The sequence below is a fragment of the Paroedura picta genome, chromosome 13 (assembly GCF_049243985.1).
Source record: "Paroedura picta isolate Pp20150507F chromosome 13, Ppicta_v3.0, whole genome shotgun sequence".
In the NCBI taxonomy this organism is placed as follows: Eukaryota; Metazoa; Chordata; class Lepidosauria; order Squamata; family Gekkonidae; genus Paroedura; species Paroedura picta.
Genome location: NC_135381.1, coordinates 42708184 through 42730438, shown reverse-complemented (window position 1 = coordinate 42730438; position 22255 = coordinate 42708184). Strand labels below are relative to the sequence as shown.

Sequence of the window (22255 nt, the reverse complement as noted above, 5' to 3'; positions counted from 1 at the left end):
CCAGGAAGCCCCAGGACTTTCCAAGGCTGAGCTTGCATTACGAGGGACCCTCAAAAACTGCTCCCAGGTTTAAGAGTGTTGGTTCAAAGTGGTTCTCATGTGGAGACAAACTTGAGGTCCTAAATGGGTTATTTTTTATGACTTCAGTGTTCTCATAACTATCTGGAATGTTTCTGCAGAAAGCAGAAAGGAAACAGAGGGGAGTACAACTTTGTATAACTTAGCTTGTGTAGTTTAATGGGGATATAGTCAGGATCAGGGACACTGCAGTCAATGGCAGCTAACAGTTCTGCCCTAGAAACATGCTGAACTGGATGCCCTGAGTTCAAATCTCTCATGGCACAGATGAAATTGCTTTATATTGATAGATTCAAGTGGGGAGCCATGTTGGTCCAAAGCAGCTGAATAAAGCTGGCTTCTGGTGGCACCTACAATATCAATAGGCAAAAGCTTTCTTGTGCATGTTCGTTTTAAGGTTGGACCAATGGTCTGATGCAATAGAAGGCCAAGCTTGCTGTGCATAATTCACTCTTGACCACCTGCTTTCCAGCACGCGACGACCTGCCTTACAGGGCTGTTGTAAGGAAGCTCAATGTGATGGTGCACACAAAGTATTTCTGATAAAAAGCCATACTGCTAACAGCTATGTCTATGAAGGGGCCTAAAATTTGTGCTTCTCTTCCAGTCAGCTCTAAAATTCCTTGCATTTTTTAATGGGCCAGGCACATTCACCCAGGCTGCAGCTAGAGTTAGGACTTAAGGGGCTGAGATTCCAGGCTATGAAATTAAGACCACAGTTCAAATCTCAATTCTGGCTCAATCTTCTTGGGTGCATTTAGGCCAGGCAGCAAGCACAAGCTCTCCTCTCCAAGCAATGAGAATCAACACTGGCCTACCTTACAGGGGCGTTGCAAGCAAGGACCCTTCCCAAGTGGGGCTGAGCCTCAGAAACCATGCCTCTTTCTCTCCTTTCCCAGTGGACCAGCCCAGTAAGGCGTCTTTCACATTGCATGCCCTTCCTTTGCAATCCCCTTGACTGCGTCCACCTCGCACAGGAAAGGAGGATGCAAAAATATATCCGCAGTCCGAGCAGTTCAGCGGTGGGACGGGCTGCCTCAGGAGGCGGGGAGCTCCTTCCTCACCGGTGGTTTCAAAGCAACAGCTGCATGGATCCTTCTCCTGGAGGTTTTAGACTGATCCTGCACTAAGCCGGGGGTGGGACCAGACTCATAGAATAAGAAGAGTTGGAAGGGACCTCATGGGTCATGCAGGACACCAGACGGCCCTTCCAACTCCATGCTATTCTACTCTAAAGTCTACTCTATTCTAGTTTTGCATTCAAAGGAAACCCCTTTGCTCTTTTGGCCCCAGGCTCGAGTCTCCCCCGCCTCCTGTTCTCGAAGCCCCCAAACTTACAAGAGGGAGGAGAGGACAGGGGGAGGCAAAGCCTGCAAGGAAGCTGCCTGCGTCACAGTTTTACCTGCTCGGAAACGGCCCGAAAGAGGCACGAGGCGTCTTTGGCGGTGAGCTTGCGATAGAGCCCGAGGCTGGCCAGGTACTCGTCCATGGTCACCTCGCTCAGGCATTTCTGCCCGAAGTACCGCTTCCAGCCTTTCTGCATCGTGGGAAACGAGGGGCGAGGCGAGAGAGAGCGAGAAAGCACCCCTTTCTGCTCGCCCGACTCCGGTTCCGTTCGGTCCGACGGCGGAGACGCTCAGAAGTAGCCCAAAGCCTCGAGCGCTTCGCACCTGGGCTTAAGAAGAGCTCCAGCTGGAAAGGGAACGACAGCGCAGGCGCGGGCCGAAGGGAGGGGGCACCGGTTGGGGGGCAGCGCGACATTCGAACCCACAACCCGCGCCCGCAGTTAGAGGGGACGCACGGGAGGAGAGGCCCACTTTCTCGGGGAGGGTTGAGTCAGGCCAGTGGAGCACCCATTCCAAAGCTCCATTTCACCCAGGGGTCCACCAGCAGGCCCAGCACCCTTCCCACTGTTGCCCTCCAGCACCCTACGACAGAGCATCGCTGCCCCAGACAAGAGTGTACCATTTTTAACAATGAAGCTCACAGGTTGATTCTATAAAGGCTCAAAGGAATTATGGGTTACAGTGGATGAGCAATTGGGATGTGAGTGTCCTGCATAGTGCAGGGGTTGGACTAGATGACCCATGAGGTCCCTTCCAACTATTATTCTATGATCCTAGCCAGTCGTGGGCTTGGAGATCTCTTGGCATTACAGCTGCCTCCATTAGTGTACTATTTTTTTATTTTATTTTATTTATATACTGCCCTACCGGGAGGCTCAGAGCAGTTTATGTAAGACGTATAAACAATACATGAGACAATCCATAATATATAAATACCATAACAATAATGCTAATAACTGATAATTGTAACAGTGCAAACAATGGGAGGGAGCAGCGGTTTCCCCCCCCCCCTTTGCAGGTGGGGCTGCTGGCATTGGACCCAGCCGATGAGAGCAGCAGAGGTGGGCTCACCTGTGTACTTCTCCTATGGAAGTGGTGGGCAGGTTGATTCTATTGCCTTGACTTTGCTGCTTGCCCAGCTGCCTTGCTGAGTCTTCAGGTGGAAATTCAGTGTCACATAATTGTGCAAATCCTGCACAGGTCTATTCAGTTGTTGTGTGGGATTGTTCCATGGTTAGTGTCTGGATGGGGGACCGCCATGGAAGTCTAAACCTGCTACGGAGAGGCAGGCCTTGGTAAACCACGAAGTGTGTTATAACTTCCCAACCCATCCTCGTGCAAGGGAACGTCACGCTTATCGATCCTTTCAATAAGTGTGGTTTCCATTTCGTGAAAATGATGCCAGGCATGTATCTTAAGGTTTTGGTTAGCAAGACAAGGGACCGAGATTTGGGGGCAGATACCCGCATTGCCCAGCAATGCAGAATGGTAACCATGAGTTTTGAGTAGGCTGCTTCCCCACTATGACCGTTTACACACTGGAGGTTTCATGCTGGGCTGCAGGCTGGAGTTTTACTCCTGGCAGGTTGCCCTACCTCTTCCTGCACCCACACGGGGGAGCATTTGGCCTGGTGCGCCTCATCTGCCCCCGATTTTTGCTCCTGCATGGGAGCCGGGGTGGTGAAATTCCCAGTGCGTAAACCAGGGGTAGTCAAACTGCGGCCCTCCAGATGTCCATGGTCTACAATTCCCAGGAGCTCCCTGCCAGCATTTGCTGGCAGGGGGCTCCTGGGAATTGTAGTCCATGGACATCTGGAGGGCCGCAGTTTGACTACCCCTGGCGTAAACGGTCTATGCAAGGCAAAGCACCAACATCACAAAAGAATTGTTTTCTGTGGTTACATGCAGTTTCCAAGATGGGTTAAGCTCCCTGTAGCAAGAGCACACCTTAAGGCAGGCTTTCTCAATGGGGGTTTCATGAAACCCTGGGGTTTCTTGATGGCCCTGGATTGGAAGGATTTCCAAGTTTGGGTGGGAGTTAAGTAATTTCTAATATATTTTTGTAAAAAAATGTTAAACATTTATAGAGTAAATGGTTATGTTGGCCCACCTACCCCTCCCAAAATTTATTTATTTATTGTATTAATTCCCAACCTCTCCTGAGGCTCAGAGCAGTTTACATAAAACACAGAAAGCAGTGTATGGAAGTCAGCTTTTCACAATAACATTAAACTATAACAGAAGTAACAGAGTATAACAATGCAAGCAGGTCCAGGGCAGAATGCATGGGTGGATTTCTGGGAGGGAGGGAGCAGGGGCCCTGTAGACCTTGCTGGTCACCTGGTCTCAACCAAATGCCTGGCGGAAGAGCTCCCTTTTGTAGGCCCTGCGGAACTCTTTTAGCTCCGCCAGGCCAATGATGGCCTGGAGGGGGTGGAAAGGAGAGGGCCCCTGGTCATAAAAATCCTTGCTGGCTGAGGCTCATCACGTGTATTAGCCACCGGAGTCCAAACAGGTAAATACTATCATTTTAACTGCATTGCAGGAGGAGGGGTTGACGGAGCATGATCTCACATCTGGTGGAAGTGTCTGGGGGTGTGACTTCTGTGGGTGTGGCAAGGAGTGTAGCTTGCTGACTTCACTTCTGGGGTTGCTCAATGCCTGAAGAATGTTTCAGGGATTTCTCAGCAGTAAAAGGGTTGAGAAAGGCTGCCTTAAAGAAGGGAAGAGCTTTCGTGAATCGCTGCTTACATCTTCAGGACCCTGCAGGAACCCAAAGACACACACACACAAACACAAACTTAGCTTTTTAATGCGTGAAAGATGGGACAACTGCAGAACAAATGAAGGCACAGGAAAGCTATCCAAATCACGTACAAGAAAGGAGATACATGAGGATTATCGGTGTACAAAGCATGTTGTAATTTTCAACCAGCAAATAGTATAGAATCATAGAGTTGGAAGGTTCCTCACGGGTCATCTAGTCCAGCCTCCTGCACTATGCAGGACACTCTTTAATCGTGTATTCATTTGCTCTGCAAAAGCTCGTCCCCACAGCTGATTTAAAAGCCAAGGCACATTTTCTACTTTGGATTGAAAACCTAGCAGGAAGGGGGCAAAATAATTGTGTGACAGCATTGGGTTGCAACTCAAAGTACATCCCAAAAGCTATGTGTAGGATATGGCAGGTACTGCCCTGCATGGCATCATGGTAACCAGCCTCAAGAGTTCGTACGCATCTCTAGTGCACCTGTGTGCATGAGGACTAGTCTGCTGTGTCATATGCAGCAGCTGCTGAGATGGATACAGATCTTTAAGGTGCCGAAGGAATTGGTGTTTCTTTCTTGTTACAACAGGCCAGCATGTCTAGCCCACTGGGAGAAAGAGCCAATGCCAGTCAGAATGATGCCCTCTGCGCCTGAAGGAAATACCTTTGAGCCTGCAAGAAGTGAATAAAAGCTTTCTGCAGAATAAAATGTGTGTGTGTCTGTGTGTGTGTGGGGGGGGGGAGGTTATTGGGAAAAGACAGCCTGTTTCCATTTAAAATAAGTGCCCAGACAAATAGCACATGATATAATCCCCCATGAAAAGTTACACATCGTGAAAAAACAAAGAGCCTAACACATTTGCCATTTTAAAAACCTGGTGGAGAGGCCAATGTTTCTTAATCCTAAAACTCTGTTGAGCCCCCATACATGAAAAGTGACTCCAAAGTTAACCATCCTGAAGTAAACGCTCCCCATTATGCTTCTGAGACTGTAGCCCTGCAGTTGATTCTATGTATCTTTACGGTGAAGTGGGTTGCACCCTGTTCCCATCTGGCTTGCTTGCTTGCTTGCTTCCAGGTGTGGATCCTATTGGGCTTCCCTTTTTTTTCCTCCTTTGACAGGATCTTTATTTGCAGTTTCCTCAGCTGCTCCTGATTCTCTGCCACTGGAAAGGACCTCAGGTGGCGATTCCTCTCAATCAGAGAACTAACAACACAGGAGGAGGCAGCTGGGGAAAGAAGAGATCTTGGCTGGGTCATCACTCTGCTGCAGAGTTGCAACCTTCCTCCTAGCTAACAATTAACTTTCTGGAGATCCACTTACCCAAAAACCATATCCTTTGAATGCTGTTGGGATTGATCTGGAATATCACCCACTTGAATCTGTACGAACAAAGTTTGAGCCCAGAGGCAACTTTAAGCAAATGGCCCCAGTAACTGACAGGGGCTCATGGGAATTGTAGTCCAACGACTTCTGGAGGGCCACAGTTTGCCCACCCATTTAAGACCAACAAAGTTTTATTCTAGGTCTAAGTTTTTGGGTGCGCATACAAGCATGCACATCATAGCTCATGCCTAGAATAAAACACCTTGTTGGCCCAGGTGCCTCTGGACTCAAGCGTTGTTCTTCTGCTTCAGACCAACACGACTATGCAATTGTATCCCATTGGAAAAGTGTGCAGGCACGTGAAACCTATACCCAGAATCAAATTTTGTGGATCTTAAAGGAGTTCCTGGACTCAAACTTTCTTCTGTTGCTTCAGACCAACATGGTGGCCTACTAGGATCTATCTGAAGAAGTGTATATGCGTACAAAAATCTCTACCCGGAATTAAACGTTTTGGTCTTAAAGATGGCGCTGGACTCAAAACTTTGTTTTGCTTATTCAGACCAACATGACCACCGAACTCGAATCTATATCAGGCTTTTCCAACCAGTTTCCTGAATGGGTTTCATGATGGTCTTGGAAGAGTTTCCTGATGGGGTGGGAGTTAATTAGGGCATTTCCGCACCCGTTAAATGTAGTGAAATGCTTACCTTATGTAGTCGTTATATTCTGGCCCCTCCATATGACTTTGCCAACATCCAGTGTCTGGGCAGTAACCAGCTGGCTACATCCTCCATTTTAAAGTGCTAGTTGGGGAATGAATGGCATAAAGTGTATTCCCCAACCTATTTAGCGCTAGCTAAGGGAAAGCAACCAGCAGAGGGAAGGTATGGAGGCTCAAATGCGCTAAAGGGGCCTGCCTTGTCCTGCCTCCCTCTCCCTTGTTCCCGGGGACGGGAATGTCTTTTTAAAAATGGCTAACATCCTGGAACAATAAATAGGCAGACAAGCGTGCAGGCAATGCCAGAAATATTTTTTTCAAAGTTATAACACTAAGTGTGCTTCTCTAAAGTCTCCCCCCCCCCCACAAAATCAGGAGCGAGATAATTCTTAAAAGGATCTAAGGACTCGTGATCCCATAAGGGGTGGTGTACAAAAAGCATTATGCATCTATGATCCTATGAATAGGTACTGCAATTAAGAAGTATGAATTTTTAAAAAAAAATTAGTAGGCATTGTGGGATCTTTAAAACATGGATAAAGGGGATTGGCTGCCTGGCTTGATTGACAGGTGGAAGCATGACACATATAGCCATCCAACTATCGCCCCGTCTCGCAATTAGCATTTCTGGGGAAACTGCTTGAAAAAGCAGTCATGGACCAACTGTCCACATACTTGGAAGAAGCTTCGGTCCTAGACCCATCCCAGTCTGGTTTCCGGCCTGGCCATGGGGTAGAGACAGTGCTAGTCGCCCTGATGGACTACCTCCGCCGCCAGCTGGATCGGGGCAGATCGGCACTGCTTATTTTACTAGATCTCTCAGCAGCGTTCGACAGAGTAGATAATGAGCTTTTAGCTCACCGCCTTGCCGATGCCGGGATCAGAGGGACTGCCCTTCAGTGGCTGATCTCCTTTCTCTGGAATCGCAGACAGAGGGTAGCATTAGGCGAGAGCTCATCAAGCTGCCACCAACTACCTTGCGGAGTCCCCCAAGGGGCAATCCTGTCTCCAACCCTATTTAACATCTTCATGCGCCCTCTTGCCCAGCTGGTGCGGAAGTTTGGGCTGGGTTGTCACCAATATGCCGATGACACCCAGCTCTTCCTCCTGATGGATGCCTGCCCTGACTCTCCCCCAGAAACATTAGCCAGCTGCCTGGAAGCGGTGATGGGATGGCTCAAGCAGAGTCATCTGAAGCTCAACCCTTCAAAGACGGAGGTGCTGTGGCTGGGCAGGAAAGGTCCAAGCGAGGAAGCGTGCCTACCCAATCTGGATGGAGTACAGCTAAAAGTGGGCCACTCCGCCAGGAATTTGGGAGTGATACTTGATGCCTCCCTCTCAATGGAGGCTCAGATCATGACGGTAGCTCGGCTAGCATTTTACCACCTTCACCAAGCCAAGCTACTAGTACCCTACTTGGCCCCAGGACACCTGGTCACAGTGATCCACGCAACGGTCACCTCTAGGCTGGACTTCTGTAACTCACTCTACGCTGGCCTACCCTTATCCTTGATTTGGAAACTGCAACTAGTCCAGAACGCGGCTGCCAGGGTTCTCACAGCAACACCTCGGAGGTCCCACATCCGGCCCATCCTCCAGCAGCTGCACTGGCTCCCGGTTGAATTCCGGATCAGGCTTAAGGTGTTGGTTATCACCTTTAAGGCCATACGTGGTCTGGGCCCAGTATACCTGAGGGACCGCCTCTCCACCTACACTCCTCAGAGAGCCCTGCGCTCTACTACATCCAACCTCCTGGTGGTCCCTGGCCCCAAGGAAGCCCGCTTGACCTCAACCAGGGCCAGAGCTTTCTCCATTCTGGCTCGCACCTGGTGGAATGAGCTCCCAGAGGAGATCAGAGCCCTGACAGAACCTAAACAGTTCCGCAGGGCCTGCAAAAGGGAGCTCCTCCGCCAGGCATTTGGTTGAGGTCGACCAAACCACTGCTTCCAGTTGGCCCTCAAGCTCCCCACCCTCTCCACGACCAACATTAATTGGTTGCCCACAGGGTCCAGTAAGAGTTGAGCTGAGGCTCTTACAATTTCTATTTTATGTATCATTGTTATTAGAAGAAGAAGAGTTGGTTCTTATATGACGCTTTTCCCTACCTGAAGGAGGCTCAAAGCGGCTTACAGTCGCCTTCCCATTCCTCTCCCCACAACAGACACCCTGTGGGGTGGGTGAGGCTGAGAGAGCCCTGATATCACTGCCCGGTCAGAACAGTTTTATCAGTGCCGTGGCGAGCCCAAGGTCACCCAGCTGGTTGCATGTGGGGGAGCGCAGAATCGAACCCGGCATGCCAGATTAGAAGTCCTAACCACTCCTAACCACTACACCAAACTGGCTCTCATGTTATCATGTTAAATTATTATTGTTATTAACGCTGTTATTACCTGGTACCACGTGTTAATTGTATCCTCCCTGTTTTCTGTAAACCACCCTGAGCCCTCGGGGAGGGCAGTATATAAATATAATAATAATAAATAATAATGTAAAGGCGCACTGCTCTCTTCTGCCATTTCCAGCGGCCGATGTGGAGGGTGAGACATGTGAAAAGGCAGCAAACAAGAGCGAGACAACAAACAGGTGAGGAGGGGCTGGAGTGGCATCCAAGGCTTCCCTCTCCTAACCCCTTCACTATAATGGTAGCATACAGACCACTGGAGCAAGCAGCATTTCTGCAGATCTGAAAACCAAGAGATGAAGTCTACAGCCTGCATTGGCCACATTGTTCTCCTGCTTGTGCCGAGTGGCCCAGCGGTAAGTAAATGAATGCTGCTATCTTTTGCCATGTGGTTAGATAAAATTATAATTTGATAACACAGACGTATTTACATAGATATATATTTACACAATAAAGCCATTTCCCAATGTGGGATCTCCCTTTTACAGCTCCCTTATTTAATTCCAACTACTTTGTCCAAGAACTCAGCAAATTTTTCAGGCTTTCCGGGTGGGAAGGGCTTCAGTGTTGACAAGTCCATTGATTGCAGAGTCTGGAGGAGAGTTCTACAGAAACAGAACAGCAACAACCAATAACACTTACGTTCTTCCCTTCCTCCAAAGAACTTCATGGGATCATCCTGTTTTTATACTGCCCAATGATTTTAATAAGAACTCCCAAAATTTGGAACATAAGACCGCATAGTCTTGAAAGAACATGGGTCGGGCCCAGATATTAAGGCTGAAACTGAAATATGTAGTAATGCAGTCAATTGTTTTATTTACATTGAGTTCTGCAAAGTCGGAAGGCAGATTAAAAGTCTTTAACCAACCAACCAACCCATCCTTCCAGAGAAGCCCCTGGGAAGATAGCTTTCTGACCACCTGGAGCTGTTCTATCATTCTATTGTAAGCACTCAACCTTAATTCACTCATCTGCCCCTAAGTTGGCAGGAACTGTATGAAATCAGCTCCCTCCTCAGCTGAGCTCCACATGCCAAATTCAAGTAGCAACATCTCGCTTTTGTCTTTTAAGCAACCCAGAGAGACATGGAGTCTTCTTCAGGTTCAGTCGGTGGTTGTCAGACTTCAACACACCTTGCTGTTATGCCCAACGGTGTTCAAAGAGGAAGCATACCTGCACGTGCAATAAAAGAGATGTCCATCCCTGTGCAATTGTCTTGCCAACTCTAGCTGATGGTTGTCCATCAGCTTGTCATTTACAACCACCAGTAATGGTTTCTGTGCTTCCAATACTTCCAGACAGCTACCGGCACCTACAGATATAAAACAGTACAGAAGAGTATTATGCAGATTGTTATGTTTAATTTAGCAGCAATTCCATACATGCATATCAATTGTTCTCAAGTCATAAAGCGTAATGCCAATTATATCCTTTTTTTGTCAAAGTTCTCTGCAATCGTGGAACTGGTATCGGCAAGGTTTTCTTTTCTCCCCCCACCCCAATATGCAGTAAAAAAAAACTGCACCATTTCCTTTGAGCACAGGAAACTCACAAATTCTTTAAATACCAGTATAACCCCTGCAGCCACTTCCCCCTCACTACAAAGCAAGATCCTCCCAGACTTTTATGTTTCATACTTATGCTTTATGCTGACAGCTCACCCATGATATGCAAAAACCCAGATGGGCCAAAGCAAAGAGTTTGCCTTCGTTTGGCCACTGGGCGGGAGCCTGCTGGTTCAAATCTAAGAAGCATTACCTGCATGGCTTATGACGAGATCTGCTTCCTGAATATCTTTCACCAGTGAGCTCTTGTACCGATATACTTCCTGGATAAACACAGGTGTGCTGACAGAAACTGGAACCACTGTACCCCTACCAATCTGGAGGACTAGTCGGCTGTAGCCAAGATCCTGCAAAACCTGCAGGGAGAGAATAAAATCAGAGTCCAGTAGCACCTTTAAGACCAACAAAGATTTATTCATGGTGTGCGCTTTCGAGTGCAAGCACTCTTCGTCAGACTATGATCTTGTTACATGACAGGGAATACATAGCAAAAATCATATATTCCTGCTATATTTTCCCTGTCATGTAAGAAGATCATAGTCTGATAAAGGGTGCTTGCACTCAAAAGCTCATGCCTTAAATCTTTGTTGGTCTTAAAGGTGCTCCTGGACTCTGGTTTTATTGTGCTACTTCAGACCAACACGGCTGCTCATTTGAATCTGCAGGGAGAGAGTAATTCATTTAGATTCAAATGAGTAGCCATGTTGATCTGAAGTAGCACAATAAAATCAGAGTCCAGGAGCACCTGAAAGGTGATTTTATTGTGCTAATTCACATTTAGGTTTGTTCTGCCAGGGATGGGCAAACTGTGGCCCTCCAAATGTCCATGGACTACAATTCCCATGAGCCCATGCCAGCATTCGTCCACCCCTGGTTTAGTGCATACAGCTGGCAAGGGCTCACGGGAATTGTAGTTCGGGAGAGCCACCGACGGGCCGCACCTGCCGGCAGGACTAAGCCCCACCGCCCGCCATGACCCAGAGGGAAAGGCGGCTTTGCAATGGAGAGTGAGGGGCGCGGGCCAGAAGCAAACACACGACCCGCTGCCGTAAGAGCCTCCCCGCCCGGGCCGGTTGCCTAGCGACGGGGGCCTACAGGCCGGCGCCCGCCCACTCTTGCCGGAAGTGCCTCCCTGCCCGCGCCGGTTGCCTAGCGACCGAGGCCTGCAGGCCAAGGCCGGAGCCCGTCCTCTCCCTACGGCCGGGCCTCACTTGCGGAGCCTCGGTGTCCGTTAGGGCGGCGATGAGATCGTCGAAGCTGGTGGTGCCCACCGTGACGAAGGCCGTCTTCATGGCGGAGGGAAATGCGGCGGCGGCGGCGCCGGTCTAGGAGGGAGAGGCGGCCAGAGGAAGCGCGGCCTCGAGCGCCCCCTGGCGGAGGGAGGGCGCGGCGTCAGGAGAAGCGCTTAGAATGCCTTGCTGGCTGGTCCCAGCACAAGCTGTGCCTCTCCAGATGCCCATGGACTACAACTCCCATGAGCCTCTGCTTCCACAACCAAAACACACACACACACACACACACACACTGTTTTTATTTACTCAAATGAGTAGCCGTGTTGGCTCATGCCTTATACCTCTGTTGGTCTTAAAGGTGCCACTGGACTCTGATTTTATTGTTTTTATTTACTGTTTGGGTGGTCTGACATTCTTCTCTATCCTTTCTCTTGCAGGGCTACTAGACATGAAAAAAACAGTGATTTTTGTATTTTGTGCATAGAGGTTTTTGTGCATAGAGGTTTGGAAGAATGAGCTAAGGAGTAAGATACAAGCAGTGGGTTTCTTCTCAGTTTAGTTTAATCCCTTCCTATTTCATAAACAGAAAATATATATCAGTTGCTATGAGTTTGCAGACTTTCATCTCACCAAATTTATTTGTACAGTTGAGAAACACAGTCGTCTTATTGGATTGCTTTTCCTGATAAGGCTATGGATAATCGCTCCCTTAGTTCCAGTGTTGCATACATCAATCTGATGTCTGACATGCCAAATTCTTTTTTCCTTCCAGTGTGAAGCCTGACTGTGCCCAATGCCATACTGAATGGAGTGATACTCTTGAAAATCCATTGACCTTCCCATGGCCCGGAGCCACCCCTTCCAGGGGAAACCAAGGGTTTGTAGCAAGTGCAGGCTGGGAATATTGGAACTGGTCATAGTTCACACCCCCCCCCCACACACACACACAGGTTTCCAGGGAGAGATCATATTAACAAACCAATGGAATTCAGACTTCCCTTAACCTGTCCATGCAGTTTCTTTATTTTCTTTTTGGTGGTAGGTTTTAATGCCACATGCTTGTATTGTTTCTTCATTCTCAATCCCCCTTCCCCTGTAGCTCCCGGTGTGTTTACAATGGTATGATGTTATATTGTTACTGCATATTGGGGTGGGGGGAGAAAAGAAAGTGGCCACTTTCACCTGAGTAGTTCATCTTTATAGTTGGAGTTCAGCAGCAATGGCGGACACAAAGGGCAGACTGTGGGCCAATGTGGGGGTGAAGTGGCACCGGTGTGCTACCTGGGAGATGGGCTCTGGGCAGCCCTTCACATCAACTGCTACCTACAGCCCACTGAATTTTTCTGCACAATGGGCTTTATTGCTAGTTTACAATAAACTTAAATTTCTGCAAAGGATGTATAAAGACACTCTGAGCCTTAAATCAACATCTATATACTGCATCCACTGGAGGGCACTGCATGAATACAAGGAGTATATCCACAGCTAAATAAGCAACATTGCTTCCTCACTTTTAAATAGCTCTTAAGAATGTTCAAAGCACTTCATGTTCGTTAGTAATCATCTGTGTATCCAGTTCTTAACATGGCCATATCTGTGGATCTAGATCTGACTGAAAGGACAGATTTCTCTACAGCCCTGAGAAAAACCTGCAGACTTGTCTGGAATGACCAGTGGATAAGACCACCATGTTCTGGCAGAAAAATCTGATTTTTTAAAACAAATCAAGGGGTTAAAATCTCCAAAATTATAGAAGGAGCTCCTCAACCTTTAAGAAACAAATTCCCTCAGTGATAGTTCCTAGGTAACCTCAACCATTGTGCCAGCATTCAAGCCTTGGCTTCTGTCCGTAGAAGGAAGGAAGAGAGGGCAGGATCTTTTCCAGGAATATTTTAGCCTTCAAGGGAGGAGAACTGATTGGGATCAGGACTGGCAGCAAATAAAGGTGACTAGATGTTAGGCTTATTGCTTGCTATAGTTCAAGCACACCGATTCCACGAAAGCCTGTTTTGTGTAGTTAAGCTCTGGAAGATAGAAAAGAGCAGGAGTCCAGGGGCACCTGCAAAACCAGCCACATTTGTGGCAAGGGAGGAGCTTTCTTAAGTCACGGTTCACTTCTTGAGATAGAGCTGGAATGTGAGTCCCAAGGATTTATGCCCCCCCCCATCCCAGCATGGTGGGATATGCTGAAGTGTCAGGATTGACAGACCTGGAGACACACTTCTGAATAAAAAGCATTTAATTCCAAGCAGCTCACACCATGACGTTTGAAGTCAATTCTGAACACTAGGTGTCCAGGTGCCAGTTTTACAGATTCCTTTTCCCACGCAAATGGAATTACATTCTCAGAGCAAATAGCCCCCACCAACAGATGTCCGTTCTGGGCATTGGGCCAAGAGTGATAACGAGCCCATCTCCGACCTTCACCACTTCACAAAGATAAAACAGTCTAGCAGAAGCCTTACAAAAAAGACAGAAAGCAACAGAGCATGGGTTCAGGGTTACAGACAATGTGAACCATAGTTACACAGACACAAGATGGATTCACTTTTGACAACCTGTGAACTTCAATCATGGCAGCAATCATGTGATTCTGACACTCCACCCCTCTGACATCAACCTCCCTTACCATTAATTACTATCAAACAATTCTATATATCAAAAAAGGAAAAGGGAATAACATTGACACCTCTAACATACATAAGTATAAAACAAAGATGAATAGTCTACAGTACCATAGAATATATATAAACAACGTTTTTACATGACAATATTCTTAGAATCTAAAACCCCAAACACAACCCCCTCCCTCTCTCACTCTCTCTCTCTTTACAAAAAGAAACATAAAATGCAACAGTCAGGGCCATTTCGCACAGAGCTCAAAGTTGCTATTTGGTTGCCGTTTGTGAAAGCGCTACTTCAAGTAGCGAAATGTAACTAGCCGTGCCCGTAACGCACAGCTGCGGTTTTTGCGGAATTTGGCACTTTCACTTCTCGCCACTTTCGTAACCCACAGGCTTCCGGTTCTCCGTCTTATCGCTACAAAGGAGGTCCCTTTTTAGCGCTTCTGGCCTCCCGTGCCCGTCAATCAAACTGCAGGCACACCTTTGACCTCGACCCTGAAGCCGAACTTGTCGGGGTTCCCTTTTTTTTTAAAAAACCCAGGAAACCCCGTAGCAACGCGTTATCGTCCAATCATTGGCGCCCTTGGAACGTGTTTTCTATTGTTTTCTAGGAACCAGATGCATTGACATGTTTGATTGGTTAATCCCCGCCCACAGTACACGCCCACAGGTTACCTGCTTATATGCACCTGGGCAGACACGCGGTCGGCCTCACTCTTTTGTTTGCGTAGCCTACTGCCCGCAGCACAGGTCAACGTTGCAATGGAGAGGCTTATTTTTCAATTGCTGGCTTACATGCTCGCGGTGGTCCAGCGCATGAATATCGCCTTGTCGCGTCGGACGTCTGCTATCGCGGAGTACCGAGAACGGGTGGCCGGAACGCTGACCAGCAGCAGAAGACGTTCTGTAAGGGTAACCATGGCGGCCAAGAAACGCTGGCAAGCTCTGGCAGAGGTCCGGTTCCCCAGACAGTTCTGGGTGGACGAACGATCCTCTGACTGGTGGGAGAATTTTGTGTGGACTCGCTGGGATGATGACCACTGGATTGCCAACTTCAGGATGTCGAGGGGGACATTTTTTGAACTCGTGGAGGCTCTACGTGGACGCATGGAGAGGCAAGTCACTGGCATGCGGCGCCCCGTTCCAGTTGAAAAAAGGGTGGCTGCCGCATTGTGGTACTTGGCCACCCCTCAGTACTTCCGGACAGTAGCCCAGCAATTCGGACTCGGAGTCACTACGGTTGGCGATATCCTTAAGGAGTTCTGCCTCGCCATGGAGGCGGAATTGTTCAGCAAAGTCGTGTGCCTCGGAGACCGGCTTGGAGCGGTGAGTGTCATTCTATCCCCTTTGCCCTTTAAATTTTTTTTCTTGTTTGACAGGTCAGCAACGAAGACGCGATACACCCCACGCTGACATGCCATGGCTTATATTCTTTTCTTTCCCTTATTCCAGAGTATGGACGGGTTTGCCAGGCTTGGATTCCCGCATTGTTTTGCGGCCGTCGATGGAAGCCACATCCCTATCCGTGCCCCCGGGGGAAGCATAAAAGAGTACGGGAACAGGAAGGACTTTTGCTCTGTTCTCCTGCAAGGAACAGTGGACTTCTCCGGCCGGTTTATCGATGCCGAGGTGGGGTGGAGTGGCAGGAGGCATGATGCCCTTGTTTTCAGGGAATCCAACCTCAGGAAAGCCATGGACGAAGGGGTCTTTGTTCCAGGAAACCCCACCGCCACCATTGAGGGCGTGCGTGTGCCGGCGTTGGTCCTCGGGGACGGAGCCTACCCATTACGACGCTGGCTCATGACTCCCTACAAGCGGCCAAGGACGGACGTGCAGAGCCACTACAACCTCAGTCACTCCCGGGCAAGGAATGTAGTGGAGCGTGCCTTTGGACGTTTGAAGTCACGGTTCCGTTGTTTAATGTCACGACTCCATGTACATATTGACAATGTGACTCCGCTGATAATCGCATGTGTGATTTTGCACAACATATGCGAGGACAAGGGACATAACATCCCCTTCCCTGAGGACGAACCTGAACCTGTAGTCCTTCAGGATACACAGGACATCCCTGAAGCAAGGAGAAAAAGGATATATGCTGAGGGGTGCAAGGTTCGGGACGCCATAGCCACCCACATCTACAGAAACAGGAGGCGTGTTTAATTGTTTTTCCTACTCTGTTGTTGAATAAAGTTTTGTGTTCTTTGTTTAACCTTGTCTTGTGCGGTTTGTGTACTTTGCCAGCAAAAAAACGGGGATTCTCTGGTCCAAAAGCACTTTGACAGCCCTAAATGCTAACTCCCCACTGAAATTGACAAACACAATACGGAAGCGCTGAATGGGGAAAGTTCGGGGAGGCGGGTAGCCAGGAAGTATTGGCGACCCCTGTCAAACCGGAGGATCAATCCACTCATGTTCCAAGGAATAATTTTATTGGTGGGCAGCTTTGATACATTTAAAAAACGGGGTGGTCGATCGGAGCAACGCACGTTCGTTCCCTAACCGTCATTCCGAAGATGCCGAAGCCACGGAAGGGCTCCTTCTGGCAGCGCGCCGAGGCTGAGGCACTTCTGGAGCTTGTGCTACAATCAAAAAGTGTTGGCCGCCTAATGGCCAGCACCCATTGCCACACCAAGGGTGCCTACCTGGTGTTGGCTTCAAAGCTGAGGGAGAGGGGCTACGTCCGGACCTGGGAGCAGGTCCGGACAAAATTCAAGCGCCTTAAGCTGGACTTCCTAAACAGTCTGGAACAGTGGGGGGGGATCCCGCAGCCAAGTGGGAGGACGGTCTTCCACGACCAGATGGTTAAAATATGGGAGAAGGCTGGGAAGCCCCCCCTGGACATGAGGAGGCATATGGGTGAGTGCTGCCCTCGTTGTGTTTTGCCCTTAAACATGCATGGAATGACTAGCTGCCTCTTTCCCCTACTGTCCCCAATGAAATTCGAGAAAGTATTTAGATGCTGTCAACCCCCTCAGACTTAGCCAGCCAGTACTGTAGAACCACTTTGGTTATGCGCTTAGACTCTAACTGTGGTGTGTCTACCTGCTGTGTTTCATCTCTGTTTTGTGTGCTTTTAATTATGATTTGTCTTTTTCTTTGCCCAGCCACACAATCACCATCCAAGCTGGCAACAGCACCTGAGCGTGAGGAGGGGGAGGAAGAGGGACCTTCCACCTCGGGACAGGCTGCAGGTGAGAGTTTTATGCCTGTGCGGGAGACCCATGTGTGTGTACCCCCATGGAGCCATATGGGAGCCTGCTGTGATGCTCCCATTTGAAGTGTTATTAAATTCTTTGTTTGATTTCTATAGCTGAAACTGTGGAGGCAAGGCTGCGTGCCATGGAGGCCAGAGTTACTTCCCTGGAGGCTCAAGTGGCAGAGCTGAAAGGGGAGATTGAGCAGCACAGGCAACAGAGGGAGGCGGAAGAACGTAGGTTATGTTCCCCACTGCCCAACTCATCTCACACTGTGGCTAAGGCCACTTAAAAGTGTATGCATGTAAACTAAAGAAATTTGAAAATATGTGTGGTACTAATGTGTACTTTTTCTCCCTCCCCACAGTTAAGAAGAAGGAGGACGAAGAGCTCTTCCGGCGCAAAGTTAGGGGGACCGTGGGACGGCTGTGCAGGAGAGTTAGGGCGATGGAAGGGGCTGGGGAGGGGAGCGGTGGGAACTGAGTTTTGTTTCCTGTTTGTGTTTTGGGGTAGGGGTTGGGGGGGGGGGGCTCCAAGTTTCATTCCCTAATGTTTTTCCCCTGTTAAATGTATACCTTTGTTAAAAAAAATAGGTTTTCCAGGGGGGTGGGGGGTGGTGGTGCTGGTGGGGCTCCAAGTTTCATTCCCTAATGTTTTTCCCCTGTTAAAATGTTGTTTAAAATAAAATGTTATTGCAAATTTTATAACAAGACTCCAGTGTGACTTCTTAAACTCGCACATATTTAACCCCACACCACACTCCTAAAACTCCTTGAACTAACACCCCTCCAACCTCCAACCCACACAGCAGTACCACAATATACACAATCACTAGAGAGGCCGCTTTCAGCCTTGCAGATTCTACAGTAGGGTACACAGAGACAGAGTCAAAAATATAAACTTTATTCAACAAACAACAAAACACAGATAACATGAAATAGAAAAAGTGGGCAAAACTAGGAGGGGGAGTACTTGTCTGCTGGTTTAATTTTTCTCTTTCCGAGAATAGTCCTCCTTCTTGTTTGGGTGGAGGCATTCTGAGAGGGAGTTGGTGGGGTGGGTGCTGGAAGTGGTGGTGTTGGTGTGGGTGGTGGTGGGGGGGCGATTTGTGGAGGGTAGGCCCTTTCCATGACCGCTACTGCCCTCTCCATGAGTCTCCTTATCAGTCGCACCTCCTCCACGCCTTCGCGTAGGATTTGGTTTGTCTCTCTAAGGACTGCCCTCAATTTTCTCCCCTCCTGGGCAATGAGTGTGAGCATGGCTTGGTCAGCGGCCGCGGCACGCCGTGACTCCTCATAGCAGTGCTCAAGGAGCCTCTCTCCCACGCTTGTCAAGACTGAGACGCGCCTCAGCCTGCCGCGTTCCCTCGTAAGCCTCTCCTCTGCTGGGAGCGCACCTCTAGGTGGTGGGCTGCCTGGAGGCAGGGGTGGTTCCTCCTCCTCATCTGAAAGAACCTCTGTTGGCAAAAAATGAGAAACAAAACTGTTAGTAACATCAAAAAAGTCAAAACACACCATGGTGGACATGGTGTCCTTTTTTGTCCCCGTGTTTTCCTGCCAAGAATTTAAACAATCCCCGGTGAGCACATGGCTATTGTTTGTTTGCCCATGTTGTGCTTTTACTTTTGCCTACTTTCACAGCAGGACTCTCAACAATTAAAAGGGAGCACATGGTTAGTGCCTAGCGACATTGTCCTGCAGCTATGGCTCGAAAGGAACAGGTCATGCACGCTCACCATCTTGAATCTGTATCCGCCTGCGCCGGGCAGGAGGTCCAAGCACCCCAGGCTGTTCCTCCTCCTGTGTTCCGGGTATGAAATCTGCAAAAAAAGGAAAAAAAAAAGATCTAGGACCAAAGGGTGGCAAAGCCAGCTTCAAAGCCTACACCAGCAACGCAGAGGGACTCTCTTCTTTCTCTTAGCAGTGCTGCTGCCCTGCACAAACAGAAAAGCACAAAGCAGTTAAAACAGCCCCCCCCCTATTTTTACTAATACTTACCAATGTTAGTTGATGCCCCCGAATCACTATCCACGTCAGGTGCTGCTGGAGACTCTAGGGGCCCCGTCCCTGGCAACTGTGTCTCTGTGGACAAGAGCAGAAAATAGTGAAAAATGAGCAAGCATACACCATGAACCACAAAGCAAGCTCCCAAAGTAGTGAGCCAAAGTACTGCAGAAGGCCTATGGGCGAGGCATGCAGCAAATATTTTGGGGCTGTGGGTTAAACATGACCGTTTAAAATACTAACCACATCAAGCACTCCACAGCCAACCATCTTATTAAATCTTTTAAAAATTAAAATTAAATTATAACATTAAAACCGTTTCAAATAGTAACCACAGCAAGCACTCCACAGCCTACCTTCTTTTAAAATCTTTTAAAAATTAAATTATAAAATTATAAAATTAAAACCGTTTCAAATAGTAACCACAGCAAGCACTCCACAGCCTACCATCTTATGCGTTGCAACGAACACACGAGAAAACGATGCCCAAACGTCAGAACACACATTTGCTCAAAAGGAAATATAAAATAAAAAGAAAATCACTTACCGGAGGCAAGGGGCGTTTGCTCAGGAGCCTCCTCTTGCTCCCCAGGAGCGATGGCGATCAGGTCCAGCGTTACCGATTCCGCGGCTCGTTGCTGGACGGGGGGTGGAGGGCGAAAGCTGGACGAGGTTCCCTCGCCGGGATCCTCCTCAGCGGGTGGTTCCTCGACCGGGGCAGCCGGCTTCCGAACCACCTTAAGGCTCCGGCCGACGCGCTTCGGCCTGCCGGATCCTTCCCCGTCCCCGTACAGCTGGCGCTGCTCCTCGAAGTAGGGGCAGGTAACCTTTTCGTTGCCGGAACCCTTATTATGGTTCACGGCACGCATGTACTCTGCCCTCATTGTCTTGGTCTTCGACCGGCATTCAAGGCCGGTCCTGTTGTGGCCCAGGGCGCGCATCTTAATAGCCACTTGTTCAAAAACCTCCCTATTCCTGTGGGAGGACTGGAACGCGTCCTGGATTTTCTCCTCCGAGAAAATCCCGATCAGGTCCCTGATCTCCGCGTCCCTCCAAGTAGGGCCACGGCCGGTTGCAGGGACGGACGAGGCTTGAGAAGACGATTCCATGTTGCTTTCGCTAGTAGCTGAGCAAAATGGTGGTGGGAGGTGCAGGGTGCAACGGATCATATACCTTCCCGCACACAAAGACAAAGGGACTAGCCGGCTCCTGATTGGTGGAGGGCAGCAGGGGACACGCACATTGGCCACATCAGGTCACATGTCACGTTCAAAACTCCTCGCGCGGGAACAGGATCTGCTCCTAATGGCCAGATTGGCGCCCTTGTTGTTTGACTTAACGCATGCGCGTATTCGTTTACACGCGAGAAGAGCAGTTTGAACATGCAGCGGGAGCCATTTTAGGAAAATGTCCGCCATTACACAAACGCATGCCGGTGTTCAACCGAGAGCAAGTGCGGCAGTACTCGGCAGTTCCCCAATAATATTCACCAGCCACAGCATAAATCAACCAAACATGACATGTTACTGGCGTACGTTCGTTGGCACGCTCAGAGGAATGTTTTTTAAAATGAACGGGGGACGGCGACTCCGCTTGCCGGAGGTCTAGCCGCCAATGGAAGGGGTTGTCCGCACCCAAGCACAAGCACGCACCGGGAACCACACAAAGACCCACTACACATAAGCCGCCCCTCATGATATCACCACGAATCATGTCTATTGAACCCCTGTAAGCTAAGCAGGAGACTGCGAGCGGCGACCGTTCGTTGGCACGCTCAGAGGAAAATTTTTTAAAATGAACGGGGGACGGCAACTCCGCTTGCCGGAGGTCTAGCCGCCAATGGAAGGGGTTGTCCGCACCCAAGCACAAGCACGCACCGGGAACCACACAAAGACCCACTACACATAAGCCGCCCCTCATGATATCACCACGAATCATGTCTATTGAACCCCTCTAAGCTAAGCAGGAGACTGCGAGCGGCGAACGTTCGTTGGCACGCTCAGAGGAAAATTTTTTAAAATGCTCCCTGTACGTTGACTCCGCTAGGACTGGCCGATGGTAGACGGGGTTTTAAGCTTTGGGCAAATTTTGGGAACGTGACGGTGTGTGCCACTGTGCTTGTGAAAAACTCTTGTGGTGTCCGGGCAGAATTTCCGAAAGTGATCGTGCTTGAAAGCCAGTCGCTGTCCCGTTGCCTCGTAGATCCCCGCTCGCTCGGAGAAAAAAAAAATGGCGAACAGTTCGCCGGAAGTTTGGAGGACAGGCTCGGGAGGAGGGACTTTGAAGAACCCGCAACAATGGTAACGCACAGGTCTTTAGCGCTAGTGTTGCAGATTGGTTGCAGGAGTGTATCGCTATCCGGAGGGTGAATCCAGTTTTCTGGATTCCCCTAGAAGCGCTACAACGAAGCGCTTTTGGCGGTTCGGTTTCAGGATTGTTGCAGATTGTTTACGACGTCGTGCGTTATGGCAAATTAGTAGCGTTTTCAATCAGCTACCATTGTGCTATTTTTAAGCCGTGGGAAATGCCCCTCAGAATTCAGTAGAGAAATTACATAAGTCTTTAGGCAGGCTTAAGACCCAGGATTGGGCCGGGTTTCTAAGCGCAACTGCCAACGGTCCATGTAGCATTATTAGCATCGAAAATGAGGGATGTGGAGAATGCATTCTGCCCCTGTTCAAAGTTCATTTTTAAGTCCTGAAGCTCTGCTTTTCTCTGAGAGGACCCCACCTTTGGCGGGGCAGAAATTCACCCCCTAATTCCCAGAACATTCCCCTGTGTTCAACCCCCAACGTCCAAATGGAAGAACCAGGAAGCAGGTGATGTAAAAGACTTCTGTATGAGACATGGGAGAGAGGCTACCAGCCTGAGCAGGGAAATAATGACCTTGATGAAACAAGGGTCTGATTCAACAGGAGGCAGTTTCGTGTGTGATGCATTGCTGAAGCTGTTTTCTAGCTGTGAAATTCCATAAGTGTCAGGCAAGGGTTT

The 22255-nt window shown here is 49.0% G+C and overlaps 2 protein-coding genes across 2 annotated transcripts in view; both read right to left on the bottom strand.

Annotated features, from left to right (window-relative positions):
• ALG13 (ALG13 UDP-N-acetylglucosaminyltransferase subunit) overlaps nt 1-11564 on the bottom strand; it is a 59690-nt gene extending 48126 nt beyond the window's left edge. Inside the window, exons 1-5 of the mRNA XM_077308826.1 lie at nt 11420-11564; nt 10402-10564; nt 9817-9955; nt 9143-9245; nt 1481-1714 (exon numbers count right to left, since the gene is read on the bottom strand). Coding sequence (XP_077164941.1) covers nt 1481-1714; nt 9143-9245; nt 9817-9955; nt 10402-10564; nt 11420-11500 — 720 coding nt within the window. The 5' untranslated portion in view covers nt 11501-11564. The remainder of the gene's footprint in view (nt 1-1480; nt 1715-9142; nt 9246-9816; nt 9956-10401; nt 10565-11419) is intronic.
• Nucleotides 11565-18148: 6584 nt separating this feature from the next.
• LOC143822847 (uncharacterized) lies at nt 18149-22255 on the bottom strand. Its single transcript, XM_077308499.1, has 4 exons — nt 19812-22255; nt 19259-19342; nt 18997-19080; nt 18149-18717 (listed from the first exon to the last, which is right to left on the bottom strand). Exons 1-4 carry the CDS (start codon nt 20431-20433, stop codon nt 18218-18220), a joined length of 1290 nt encoding a protein of 429 aa, XP_077164614.1. The 5' UTR covers nt 20434-22255; the 3' UTR covers nt 18149-18217.